We start from the raw sequence: 14,585 nt of genomic DNA on the forward strand, positions 1-14,585 counted from the left end.
CAGAGAAGAAGAGGTTAGGGACAAAATAAAAAAAGATCTAAATATTCATCAGTCTGGCAGTTGATAGCTCAGTTTATTACACACATACAAGATAAATATTTGAGCGCTGAACGAACAGGACATGATCATGTAGATGTTCTGATCCAGACAGAGATATGAGGACCTACATGTAAAGCTTCATTAGTCAACATTTATCAAACAAAGTGAGGAAAGTGCTGACATTGTTCAGGGAACTAATGCAAGAGAAATATGGAGAGTTTTAACCTCCTTTGGTGTGTTCTTTTACTTTTTTTTCCAACATTTTTCATTATTGTCCAATCACAATTATTATTTTCTTCCAACATTTTCTGCTAGGTGTATTGATCACATCCCTGAGACAGTGAGGGTACAGTCCTGATCATTCACTATTCAACTCGTCACACACATGAACTACTCATTTCTTTTTCTTACCGTTTTTAAATCATAATAGTTGTTTTAAACCAAAAATGCTACCACAGAAGTACTCCTACTATACATCTAACCTTTCTCCCATTACACATAATCACATCACAGTCGTATAAAACATCGGTGGGTAACTCTTGAAACATCACTACAACATAATCTCTTGAAACCTGATACTTGGAGATTAAATTTGACTTAAATTGTGATTAGATGACAAAGTTTAACAATGTTTCATGCACCCTAATCCCTCAATATGAAAACATTTCTGACCTTTTCCATCACAAAGTGCTACCTACATCAATCATTTGAACTCAAATTGAAGACACAGACAGAGCTGCACAGAGAAGGTTCATGCCTTGCTACTAATTTTGCATCTTTTGATAGAAATAAAAAACACTCCTCCTTTGTTGAATCTGTAGAGAAGCCCGACTTCACCGTGGCGTCTTGCTGATCAGACACGTCACAGTACAGTGAAATTCAGGTTGACACAGTCCGAGTTAGTTTTTAACGGTTTGTTGTGTGTCCATGCTGGTGTGTGTGAGTGCTGATAGAGTTCACATAGCAGCCATCTTGCTGGCCTCTCTGACTCCACTCAGGTACGCTCCTGTCACAGTCTGAGGGAAATGTCTGTTGGTCGCCTGGTAACGAATAAAACAACAACAACAACAACAAATCAATTTAAAACAGTTTTAAAATATGCAATCTGTTAGTCTGGTGATATTATAGCTAATATATGACAATATGGACTTTGCAGGCAGTGGTGGAATGTAACTAAGTACATTTACTCAATTGTATTTAAGTATAATTTTGAGGTAGATGTACTTTACTTGAATATTTCCATTTTATGTACCTTTTTTTTCTTCTCTAGTCCACTACATTTTAGATACAAATATTGTACTTTTTACATTTAGCTGCCCACTTTAGTTACTTTTTCAGGTCGAGATGTAATATAAAAAACATGATAAATTTAAAGTTATTACATTTTTTTAAATAAAGCTTATTACAGTATATTAAGCAGTTAAAATGAAAATGCTGCTTACATAAATGCGTCAATAATAATCCAATAATACATGCAATATATAAAAAACAATCTCAGTGGCTCCATTCTGCATAACAATTACTTTTATTACTTTAAGTGCATTTTGATGCTGATACTTTAGTACTTTTACTAAGTTGTGAATGCAGGACTTTTACTTTTAGTGGAGTTATTTCACAGTGTGGTATTAGTACTTTTACTGAAGTAAAGGATCTGAAAACTTTTTGCTGGTTTCTTTACTTAATAATGTCACCAACACTTGAGCCAAGATGATGTTTGACTAACAGCAGGTTTTACAGACTATCATAAGGCCTGAACGCAGGGCCTAAACAATGGATATTTGAACAGCATTTAAAAAAATATTTCTGCTCTGTTGTAGTTATTGATGATATTTTAATAATTTTTCCACATTCGTGTATTAATATTGTTAAATATTAAAAGTTAATTGCTCTTTGAAAGAGTGTTCTTGCATTATAATCCTAGTATATAATCATTATATAAGTGGCCTTAAAGTTACAATATTATTGTTTATCGCAATAATTTCTGTGAAAATATATCTTCCAATAAGAATAGTTATTGTGACAGGCCTATGACCACACATCTGACATTATAAGTAAAAGGAGTGCTATAAGCATCTCATATAAAACAACAGAAATTAATTTGACAAAGTAATCGAAAATGCAGAATGAGTAAAAACAAACAAACAGCTCTGACTGTCCATCTTACTTTCAGAGGAAGTCCATGGTGTTAATTGGCAGTCTAAGTAGGATTCATTCTGATTGTAAATAAAAATTCTTTATTAAATCATTGATGACCAATGAAATAAAGGATTTTAATACTACTTAGAGTGCCAACTCACACCAGGGACTTCCACAAAAAGTAAGAATTCTTGTTTTATTCATACTCAAACTTTCCCATTTCCTTGAAGAGCATTTGATTTTTAACTTAATCTTATGACTCGGTGCAGCATTCCCCATCTTTTCTTGGATCATTTTCTCTCCTTTTTGGCATTTTTACCTTTTTATTTGTCACAGTAGAAGCAGAGTGAAAATGTGTGTGGATAGAGATAGGTATCACATGTAACACTGGTCCCAGTTACCTCTCCAGCAAAGAACACTTTTCCCTGCACGTCTTCAGCGAGGATGTCGTAGGCCTCGCCACTTCCCCCCGTCTTCACGAAGCTGTAGGACATCTGGGACCACATGTCTTTGCTCCAATGTGTGACAAAGAAATTTAGTGGCTCTGGGACCTCCTGTCAAGGATGACAGACGGTAAACAACAACAACAGTCATGAGAAACACAAAAATAATACAGGTAACTTTGAAAAATTGTATATCAAAAGAAAACAGGTTTATGAAATGGTCACCACTCGTTTCTCTGTATTTATTAGGCTCTGTTCTGTAACTGTTTAGGGAAGTAAGTCCAATATTTCAGATTATTTGAAGCATATCAATTAAGGTGAGGCTGAAATGGTAAGATGCCATGAGTGAAAAACAGAGACTACAGTTTTCATGTTTGGAGTTCTTTTCTTTAGTTTCACTGTTAAATGCCTTTTATTTTAGTAAGCTTCTTGTTAATAAATACCACTTTTTTTGCACCAATCCTGCTTATAGACAGGTGGCGGTACAACAAAGTATATTTCATGCTCATAGAAAATTTGCCTCATGAATTTTTCACTTCATGTGTTTTAATCCTTTTCAACTGCAAAACCTTTTCAGGAACTGTGTGACTTTATCTGAGTTTCAACTGAAGGAATCAGGGTCTAAGTTTAGTTCTCGCTCGGACGAAGTGACTGGGAGAAGTGTACCCAGGAACTATCAGGGTGGGGGCTTATGTCAAAGTCTTTGTGTGGTTGTATCTTCAAAATAAATCACTTTATCAAAAAACATAATAAGAAAAGGGGCTCTCAGCTCACAGTTTGGCTCCTAAGTTTAGTTCCTAGGACTATTCATTGTTGCATTGTTTTTTATTTAAGAAAAAGGCCTTTTCATGCATCAGAAATACTTTTATTTTCAGTCTCTGTCCACTATTCATCAGGCACGTTGTGACAGCTTTACCTGTTCTTTGAAAAGTTCCCGCAGGACCTTCATGCACTCATCCACCACCTCCTTGTCCTCCATGTCCCGGACAGCAGGGACAGCATCGCCAGTGATAACAGACATGAGGACAGCCTGCTTCCCCTGCGCGCGCGCACACACGCGCACACACACACGCACACACACACACATTTTGCACAATCTAATCATGACAAAATGCAAAATCAAGAAATGTTCCTTTTCCTTTTCTATCCTCTTTGAAAGCTGTAGTGTGGGACTTTAAGATGAACAAACCTGAGGCTCCATGTCGTAGAAGACACTGAACATGCCTCTCTTGTCAGGACTTGGTGGTATGTGACCAAAGTAGTCTGCTCCTTGGATTTTGTTGTCCCAGAATCTGTACGGGAACTGAAGAGCGATCTGAAAGACATTTTAAAAGAATATTTTCGCATCAACAAGCAAGCAACTTTCTTATTAGAAAGCCACTTTTGTTACTCTGCCTTAAAAATAAAAATAAAGATTTGCCGTAATTTGCCTGGTGGCCTGTACTAATCTGCTACTATGAAGTTCACATAGAAAACAGTTCTTACCTTTTCTATGATACCGGCTCCCAGACTGTGGATCGCTTTCAGTTTCCTCTCGGGAAGCGGAGGGTTAAACTGAAGGAAGTTCTTCTGGAGTAAAGTCAACGGGACTGAAACAAGAACCTGAGAGAGGAAAAGGATGTAAAAACTCAATAACATTACAATTATACATCCTCCAAAGTAAAGTATTAGTAGTATTAGTAGTATTCTAACATGTGCCTTTTTAAATTATTGTATGTATTCTTAACATATTGTATGCCTTTAAGCCATGAGTCTGAAGGAAATTCCGTTATCTTGTATAATGACAATAAAAACTCCTTTTTTTGCGGGGGGTTTCCCACTAGATCTCAGTGACATGAATACAACTGAATGATGCCTAACTGCTACAGGCATTTATATTTATTATTATATATACTTTTTGCCTCCATACCCCCCTGGATGTAAATAGTTAAATTCTATGTCTTTGTTTTTTCCTTACATATTCATATTATTAAAAGGGAATGGACAATGAACATTTGGAACAAGAAGCTATTGATACAAAACCCTTGGCTCTGTACAATTTTGATACTAACAACTGTAAATCCATTTTTACTTGTCAAAAAAAACCTCTTGAGTCTTGAATCTTGTAAAGTCTGCTAATATAGACAATATAAATCAATTTTATAACATTTATCAACATGTTTTTACCTTCTGTGCTTTCCACTGGGAGCCGTTGGAGGAGGTAACCTTGACAACATCACCTGAGTAATCAATGGCCTGAACCTGGAATTGAAAAACAAACCAGACTATTAAACCTGGGATTTATCTTTGTAGTAATACAACATAGTGTGACAAAGTTGAAGCTGCAATCTGAAGGGTTTTTCTTGCATAACTTCTATATGAACTTTTATATTACCTTTAGCATATTGAAAAAAATGTTGCTAATACTTTAGGCAAGGCAAGTTTATTTGTAAAGCACCTTCAACAACAGGGCAATTCAAAGTGCTTTACATAAAACTTTATAAAGAATAAAAAATTAGAGCAATAGAAAGAGACATATATAAAATGACATTCAAATATAAAAATATAAGACTAAAAACAAGCAGTTAAAATATTTAGGAAAAAATATAAAAGTACATTCAAAGATTAAAAATTGATTTTTAAAATATCAAATTCTCTACTCATATCGCTAAACGAGAGGAGTCCCTTAATTTATTCGGCTTTTTTATGTGGTGCATGAAATGAATGCTGCTGAATGCTGCCTCTTCATGTTTAGTTCTGACTCTGGGAACACAAAGCAGACCAGTCCTAGATGATCTGAGAGTTCTGGATGCTTCGTAGCTAAGCAGAAGATCAGAAATGTAAAAAATATAAAAGATAAAAAATTTTAATTGAAAGCGAGCTGATAATTAAAAAAAAAAAAAAAATCAAATATCAAAGGAATAAAAGTTACAGTGCAGTAAAGGAAGTGGCAAACAGAAAAGTCTTCAGCTGAGCTGGGCTGATTCCCAGCTGAAACTGAAGGACAAAAATACAAACCGGGCACTTTGTGCGGATGTCGAGGCCCTCGGCCAGTTTGTGGAGCAAAGCGGAATAGCCCTTTGTGAGTAAAGTGTGATCTCCTGAGAACTGGGCAAAAAACTCATTGTGGTCCCAAGATCTTGCAGACACCTGCAAACAAAAATAATATACTTGAGAACATTTTCATCACAGCTTCCTTAACCCTTTGATGCACAACATTGGTCTAAAGTGACCCGACAGAGTTTTTATGTTCTATATCTTTGCAATAAATAATTTTGATCATACAGTATTCCAGGTTTTCCTAAATTAGTTTTTTGTTGATCATTATAATCATCCTAATTTTATGTTTTCCTTTATTCATTTTTTAATAAAATCCCTTTTTGTGTCACTACTCTTCTAATGCACAACATGGGTCAAAAATGACCCATATCCATTTTTTAGCTAAGTAGCTTGCTAAGATAACGACTTAGCTAACTTCTTGGCTAAGTATTTATCTATGTAGCTTGTTAAGCTAACTACTTAGCTAACTTCTTGGCTAAGTAGTTAGCTTAGCAAGCTACTTAGCCAAGTAGTTAGCTATGTAATAATACAAAACTATTTTTCTTCATAAAGTATGAGAGCCAAAATGGAAATAATGATCTATTGTTATCAAAAACAAGATATTTAAAGAATACTTGGAATATTCAATCATAAAATAAGTTGATATCAAAAGATAGAGCACAGAAACACACAGCAGCTTGGGAAATGAATGAGGGTCATTTTAGACCCATGTTGTGCATCAAATGGTTAAATACAAAATATCACAAATAGAAATATAGGATTTACTGCTAACAATAAACTAGCTTGAATTTTCCTAATTAAAACATATACAAACTGAAAAATCGTGCAGCCCTTTAGTGTTTGAGTTTCCCACACCTGGTCCAACGTGCTCCCACAAGCGTATTCCAGGTTGCTGAGATGAAACTGAAGCACTTTCTCCTCCAACTCACTGAACTGGATTCCAGACTCCTGGAGGAAGTTCTTCTTTACCTCCTGGACTTTCTCTGCAGAAATTAGAAAATGCATTCAAATAAATATTTCTAAACTGACCAAATTCAGTTTCACACTTGTGATGCAACAGGGCTGCACAATGAGTTGATATTTTATTGAAATTGCATTGTGGACAAGTCGCAGTAGGTGCAATATTTGCTAAAGGCAAAATGTGTATTAAGAGTGAATTAAGAACTGAGGTTCTGCAAATCTTATTCTAGAGATTTAAAGAAAAACAAATCTTTGTTTGGTACAAATCCTCTCAAAAAAGTCCCTCACACCATGATCATTTTGAATTTTCTTTAAATGAAAATTTGAATAATGATGTAAAAAATAATAATTCTGGATACTGCAATTGCAACATCAGTTAAAAAAAATTCTAATTGGATATTTTTTCCAAATCCCACAGCCCTTTGCAACATGCTCTTCATCACCATCATGACATCTGGAAATTATATGTAAATACATTTGATAATTTCTAAGTGAGGCTGAACATGAGAATGGCTGCTATGATTGCTGCAACCCTAACCCAGGAGTAAGCAATCTACTAAACAAATAATGGAGATTTCCTTTTATCAAATGATCTAAGCGTGAACACAAGACAACATTAATCTGATAATGAAAGCTATCAAAGCTGCTGGTTCCACGTGTACAAGTGGCTTCACTGAACCACAGTGAACCTCACACTCTAGAATAAAACCATCATGTCTAGAGTTTAGCACCTCTCAGCGGCGTGTCCTGGTTCTGGGACTTGTCCTTCCTCCATTCTGCCACCACGTCCAGGATGGCATTGAAGTGGAAGTCCATGCGCTTGTCGATGGCTGGGTCGGTAACCTGCCCGCCCTCCTGAAAGAGGTCACAGCGTTCACCCAGCTTGTGCATCTTGATTCCCATCTGCAGCAGAAGAGCGAAGAGTCAAATGAGACAAAACACAAATCCTAGAGTCATGCAAGATGTCACAAGACGTGTATGTTTCCATTCAGAAGATGAAATGAAAAAAAAAAACAGACTTGAGATCAGCTTTAATGTGCAGCATAAATATGTAGAGCAGGGGTCGGCAACCTTCTCCATGAAAAGAGCCATTTTTGGCCAAAAAACAGAAAGAAAAGTCCCTCTGGAGCCGCATCTTCGAGACTTATAATGAAGGTAATTTGCCAATTTCTCGCTGCAAATCAAGCAAATCACTCTGTGTGAAGTACTGGCAGTAAATGTAAACAAATCTTTGAACCCATGACCCATGTATGAGTCTTTTTTCTGTTAGCTAGTTTTGGCAAAAATGTATAGAGCAAAGAGCCAGAAGGTCATAGGCTATGATGCACATTTTTTTCCTGTCTATTGGGTACATATTTTTACAATTGGATAATGTAAGAATCACTACAATGATGTGGATTAAATTGTAGACAAATTCTATTTTTTTTTTTTTTGTCAAAGCAACAGGGAGCCACTGGAGAGGGGCAGCCACATGTGGCTCTGGAGCCTCAGGTGGCCTACCCCTGATGTAGAGTATTTTCTTGCAGAATTTAGAGTTAATGAAAAATCTTACCTGTTCACACATCAGGGCGATGGGGTTGTTTACACAGCCGTTGACAATCTGAGCTCCTCGCCCGACAGTGACGCCCAGAGAAGTATCGTCCCACACACGACCTCCGATTCTCTCCCTCGCCTCCAGCACCACCACCTGTAAACCGATGAGGACGTAAAGGGGCCGCAGTGTGCACAGCAAACTGGGAAAAATGTGAGCTCAGTAGGAAATAACGACGGTTACCTGAGTGCCAAAGTTTTGCAGCTGTCGTGCAGCAGCCAGCCCCGAAACGCCAGCTCCAATGATGAGAACATTTCTCTGCAGGAATAGATGATGTGGCAGGTCCTTTAAGTCTTTATTTTGTGATAAACTTTTTTGTATAATATTGTTTTCTTGTTCTTTTGCTGAAACAAAACCTAGTGGAGACCCCTGACTCTATCACATACCTGTGGGCCTTCATATGATATTTACAGGACAAAATAAAGTGCTGCAAGGATGATGTATTTTTGTATGAAAACCAGGTGGTTAACAACACCATGGGTCCCTTAATAAAAAGGCAATTTGTTTGGATGTTGGATTATTGGAGAGTGAGCTCTGTGGCGAACAAAAGTTTGATACTTACAAGGTTTGTTCAAGATTAATTGTTACTATTGCTGAAAATACAGGTAAAGCATAATAGTTTTGTATTTTTATATTTCTCAACAATACTTATTCAAGCAAATTTTAAATAAAATAAATAAAAGAGAAAAAAAGACAGTAACAAAAACAAGAAAAGAAATCCATCAAAATCAATACATGTGTTAATCCACTGAGCATCTAGAAGTGTATGAGAAAGTTTTTTAACAAAATAAATAATTTAGACAGTCTTTTCCATGAGATGTGTCATGATGAAGTAGAGACGAGGGCACTCACGGAGCCGTGTCTCTCAGGGAGCAAAGGCCGCTTCACCGCCAGCACGCCCGTGTTGATGAGGCCCTTCCTGGTCATGAAGTGGAGCACCCGGTCCATCTCCTGCACGCAGCGCACACGCACCAACCCCCGGACGATGATGTGCAGGGCGCATTTCTGGGAGGTCAGCACCTCCTTTAGACAAACGGGGAAAAGCTGTTGGTCAATTCATCAAATTGTATCCATATAGAAACTTCAACTTCAGGATGTTAAAAATAGCAAAAATAAATAAATGAATACATTAAAATAAATCACAGTTGTCAACAACAAAATGTTGTAAAAAAAAAAGTAAAGTAATTAATGAATGTCATATTAGAATGAGTATAAATAATTAAAGTCACGAAAACTATGTAAAAGCCAGACTAAGTAACTGGGTTTTTTAGTTTCTGTTTAAAAATACCAATATTTTCAGCTGCTTGAAGTGTATTATATTAAGTACTGAAATAATTTTAAAATCAGCAGAAAGACTAACAGGTTAGCATTGTAAAGATTTTCCTTATTTTTCCAAAAGGAGACGTGATAGATGACATAACCAGTCAGTTATATTCCAAAATTTAAAGCTAAAAAAACATGAAAAAAAAAAGTGTCCCTGTTGTCTGCAGTGTACCTTGCAATTCTTGTGCCAGGAAGCCAGAATAAGGTTACGCAGAGCCAAATACATGGTGGGATCTCTGGAGAATTCTGGAAACTCGTACAGCTCATCCAGCTCCATCATATCCGGCCGCACACACAGAGCCTTGCCGCACTCATTGGGCTGGTAGAACGGCTGGAAGTACGGACACAGGCCTGGAACTGATGAACACAGCCATCATTACTACACCACATGACTTCAGACTGATGAGATGGAATAAATCATTCCTGGGACCTACTTTGTGGCGGGACGGCTCTGCAGTGATCCGCCCTCAGCTCAGACAGCGACATGTTGCTGGGAGAGCCTGACGGACTCATCCCCACACAGTCGGGGTAGTACGCAGCGAGGAACGGGCTGGCTGGACTTTCTTTGAACAACGGCGGCAAAATCAGCATTGAATGCCACCAGCTGTCCGTCACCTCAGCCACTCTCTGTGAGAATGAAACAGCGTGGCATTAACGAGCAGCAAAGTCATCACTTCGTCGTTCAAAGGCACATATACTACGTGTATTTTTGGGGGAAATTTATGCAAAATAAAGCCGACTAATTAATAAGTTGACCAACAGGAAAATAATTGCAGACTATTATGATAATGTGTTAAAATAAAAGTAATTTTTCATGCAAAAATTGCCAAAAAAATGTTTTCAACCAATAAATGTCTTATTTCTTCTTGATTCTCTCTGTTTTATATCATATTAAACTGAATATCTTTGGATTTTTAGTAACAAAACATTAAAAGAACATTTGAGACATCTTACAGACCAAACGATTGCCAGGAATTGAGGAAATAATAGGCAGATTGAATGATAATGAAAATAATCCTTAGTTGAAGCTCCAGCAGAAGGACTGAATGAATTGTTATTGGTTCAGACTTTGCCTGAAACAAGGCTGGCTAAAAAATCTAACACATCTTATATCAGACACCAGCAGCTTACCAAGTCCTCTGGTTGGGAGCACTGGTCCGGTCCTTCACTCTGCAGGCAAAGACAAAAAACGATCACAAAAACAAGAGAAATGTCTGTTTTGTGTCTGGGTGACACTCCTGACTCCTGTTTACCTTGATGTTGTTGAACTTCATCCCACAGCGATATGTTGCTGCGAGAGAGGCAGTGAGTTGGATCTCTTTAGTCAGCTGACGCCACTTTCTACAGTCCGGTTTAGTACACTGAACCTAAAGGAACATAATAAACTTTAGTGTATTTCTGACATGGAGAACTCATAATAACCACATTCAGCTGTTTAACAGGATACAGTAAAGCTGCCTGCACTCACCCAGTATGGAAGCTGCTGATCTGCCATGAAAGCTTTCAGACTCGGCTCACTTTTCCCATTACTAGTCCACACCTTCTTCCAAGAAGCAAAGACCTCGTAGCCATCTTTGTGACTGCCAGCAACCAAAAAAAAAAGTTAATCTAATGGCCTTGATGCAACTTTTAGTGTCACTGTGCAGAAAATCCTGAAACATTTGTTAAAGCTGGAGGGCAGAACTTTTATCTCAGTTACAGTTATTACACAAAAACTGTTGACGTGTTGATGACATGTCTGCAGGTGAGTTCGCCGCATCTCCCACACCTCCAGGAGCGACTTAATCCTTCCTCTAAACGACAAGTTTCTGTTTTATCGAGAGCATCCACTCCAGAAACCTATCCTCCGGTTCACCAGGGACCACAATCTTGATATCTATCTATAAATGCAAGAAGCGTCTGTGTGTGTGTGTGTGTGTGTGTGTGTGTGTGTGTGTGTGTGGATGTGTGTCTAGGGCATATCTCGCTGACCGTTAGTCAGACTGACCTAAGATTTCGTATGTGGCTTACGCATTGCCTGAAGGTGTACATCATTTTTTAATTCATTTTTCAAAATATCATCATAAGTTGAATAATTAGACATCATCATTATTTATGTAGGACGTGTTGCGGCATTGCACTGTTTCTGATCGGACGCCTTTTAGGGGAGCTCCGCCCAATTGTGTGATAGGCCTACACCTGGTCAGTAACACAATTCACTCTGGATTTCCACCCTGACTCATCTCATCTGTAAGTTTATTTAGCCTACCTATCTTTCAGAGTTTTAAAGTGCGCTACAATGTTCGATTTTCCAATAATATTCGAATAGTTTCCAGCAAATATCAATGTTGAATGTGTATGTGCTGGATGGCGTGGTACCTTATGAAAAGTAAGTGTTTTATGGAGTTGCAGATGTTGTAGTGTGGCATGTAATGTACGAATACATACTTCCTACGGGCAATGCACTAGTAATACCAAATACAAAGAGCTTTCCTTTGCACTAATAGTCTTAATCAGCATTGGGTGAACAAGGTTTGAATGCAACAAACCTTAAGTTAAATGTAAAAGAACCTCACTCCAGCTTTAATGTTATACATATAGAGTAGCTGTTCTGTCAACATTACCTTCTGTAGTAGTGGTCAAAGCATTCGTTGCAAAAATGTTCACCACATGACAGGTGATACCAGCGAGACGTGTATCCATTTTTAGCACACCTGAGAAGAAACAGAAGCATTAAAAACAATCTGAATCTAAAGAAGTGAGTTAAGATCTGAGCCTAACATTGTGATTTAGAAGCCCTGATTTAGTCGTCATTCCTGACAATTGTGCCACTCTAATACATAATGATGGCAGTTGGCTCTCATGGTTCATGGTAGGATGGGTGCATATTAAAAAAGTAGTCAAAGGGAAAATCGTATGATCAAGTAAGAATGGGCAGTAAGTGGGCTCAAAAGTCTGAAAATAAAAACAGTAATGAACACCAACTGCGGTTCCTAAAGAGGTTAGTGTCGATGCTGCAATAGCACCATTGATATAACAGCTGGAGACTATTTCTCCATTATAGGAAGAGCACTGCAGGCTTCTGCCCCTCCCCTGAGTTGTTTTAGCACAGACGGTGTGTGACGGTGATAGACAGATCATCCAGTCACCTGCCATGTATTTTTGAACGTGCCTGCCCTTTTCCAAACAGTTTCCAATGAGGCTTCTCAGACTTTTCTGTGAAATTAACAACCTGGCAGTGTCAGGTTAATGTGATCTGCTCATTTGGAAGCCATCGCCCAACCCTGATAAGATTTGATCTTTTATACGAGGACACTTGTTACCTTTCAGATGCACTTGCAAAACAAACGGGGTACGTGGCAGAGCATCCGGCCTTCTCACACTTTCTGTACTTCTTCTCAGACTGGTCGTCTTCCTCCTCTGTGTCTGTGGCTTTTCTTTTGCTCTGGAAGAACATGTGGAGAAAGACATCACAGAGCTCAAGTCAACTTCATTCACAGATTACTTTAAACTAAAGATGCCAAGATCTAAAATTCTGGATCAGTATCAGCAAAAATGCGAACCCTTTTAGGCAGATCAGGTATTAAATATCAAATATGAGTATCAGTAAACCATTGAACACTGTGACTGTGTTCAGGAAACAGACAGAGGTTGGTTGGACATGCATGCTGCAGTTTACCTGTCCAGGTGGAGGGTTGTTGGTGCGCTTCACCCGGACGTTGATCTGCCTTCCAGAGGAACGCAGGGTCTGGCCGTCCCCCGGTGACTCCCCAGAGCTCCTCTTCTTGGCTCGCCGAGCACCAGAGGCATTCCCAGAATAGTCTAAATATTAAAGACATCAACACATACTTGACAGTGGACTGGAGACTTTGTTGTGACTGATAAAGCTCTTTCTGACAGAGAACATAATGCATCCTAACTAGGGGAAGCAGAATTTCCCCAGATTACTTATATTAAAACAGCTATTTTTTTGTATTATTAGTTTTCAGATTTTTTTAGGAAATATTTGCTAATTTGCTTATATTTATTTTGTTTGAATATTAAAGTCAAGGTTTTTAGACAAAGGGAATTTTGGATGTCTGTTTTTATCATTCAATAAATCAGATAATACTGTAGACAGCCATAAAGAAAAATCTGTTTTCACATTTTTTTAGGAATAAAATGTTAAATAAATAAGGCTATGAATGATATGATATGTATAAAAACCACGTTAAAAACCTTCAGTAGTATAGATATGGTATAGAAACTGGAGTTTGTTTTATGCATGTGGCCCCTGAATTGGAGTTTTCTGGTTAAAAGTATGAGGAAAAAACTCATTTTGAGAACATGTTCTTTAAAAAATATGTATTATAAAATTATGTCATGTTGTAATTTTAAATTACAGATATGAGCATGAAACGTCCCCCAGTGGTTTACTTTAGATTAAGGCAATTATTTGTTGTGTTACACGTTTTTATAATTATATATTTGAATGTGTAAAAAATGCAATATCTGATGATAACTTTAAGTGAATTTAGAAGACATCTACAGACGCAAACAGACAAAGTGAAGTAAAATAAACAGCTAAATGTGTATTTCGGATGTTTTCTATCTACTAGTCTGAGAGAAAACATGTTATTGACGCAAAATAGAGCAAAACAAGCCTTAAAAAAATATCAGTGCATGAAAACGATGCTTTGATTTGAAGTGACTCGCCTTAACTGACCTAATGACGATTAAACCAGAGCTATTGAGGATTAAACTGTAAGTAAACAGAGAAAATGTGGCGACACATTAGCAGGCTCTTTAAACCAGCCAAACACTGTCACGTTTATTAGCATGTAGCAACGAGCTAACACTGACCTGCATCCGACAGCATGGCTCACTGCGGTGCTTCTTCTAAACCGGGCGGTTAATTCGCGTTTGTGTTGTTTGTCAGGCGGTTCTTTAAAAATAATTACAATACGTCCTCCTTTTATTGTTGTGAGGGGAAATCAATGCGCTGTTGTTGCATTAATACGGCTTCCTGTTTTCAAGAGGAAATGGGCGTTTCTTTTTTCAGGTGAGATTTGAGCCGCGCTGCTCGCCGTACTACA

General features: G+C 37.7%; 1 protein-coding gene across 1 annotated transcript; it reads right to left on the reverse strand.

Moving 5' to 3' along the window:
* Positions 1-42: 42 nt before the first annotated feature.
* LOC131984959 (lysine-specific histone demethylase 2) lies at positions 43-14,506 on the reverse strand. The gene is made up of 21 exons (XM_059349942.1): positions 14,353-14,506; positions 13,190-13,332; positions 12,834-12,955; positions 12,135-12,224; positions 11,000-11,111; positions 10,785-10,898; positions 10,663-10,701; positions 9,966-10,158; positions 9,704-9,888; positions 9,061-9,231; positions 8,392-8,466; positions 8,170-8,304; positions 7,349-7,520; positions 6,513-6,640; positions 5,616-5,747; positions 4,785-4,859; positions 4,104-4,220; positions 3,808-3,933; positions 3,535-3,657; positions 2,577-2,729; positions 43-1,079 (listed from the first exon to the last, which is right to left on the reverse strand). Exons 1-21 carry the CDS (start codon positions 14,366-14,368, stop codon positions 996-998), a joined length of 2,505 nt encoding a protein of 834 aa, XP_059205925.1. The 5' UTR covers positions 14,369-14,506; the 3' UTR covers positions 43-995.
* Positions 14,507-14,585: the final 79 nt, after the last annotated feature.

The sequence above is a fragment of the Centropristis striata genome, chromosome 14 (genome assembly GCF_030273125.1).
Source record: "Centropristis striata isolate RG_2023a ecotype Rhode Island chromosome 14, C.striata_1.0, whole genome shotgun sequence".
Lineage (NCBI taxonomy): Eukaryota > Metazoa > Chordata > Actinopteri > Perciformes > Serranidae > Centropristis > Centropristis striata.

Coding starts and splice junctions, on each gene's coding strand:
- LOC131984959 (XM_059349942.1), bottom strand. Junction 8,305..8,391: donor TGCAAAACTTTGGCACTCAG/GTAACCGTCGTT, acceptor ATCGGTTTACAG/GTGGTGGTGCTGGAGGCGAG. Junction 2,730..3,534: donor GGGAACTTTTCAAAGAACAG/GTAAAGCTGTCA, acceptor CATCCTTGACAG/GAGGTCCCAGAGCCACTAAA.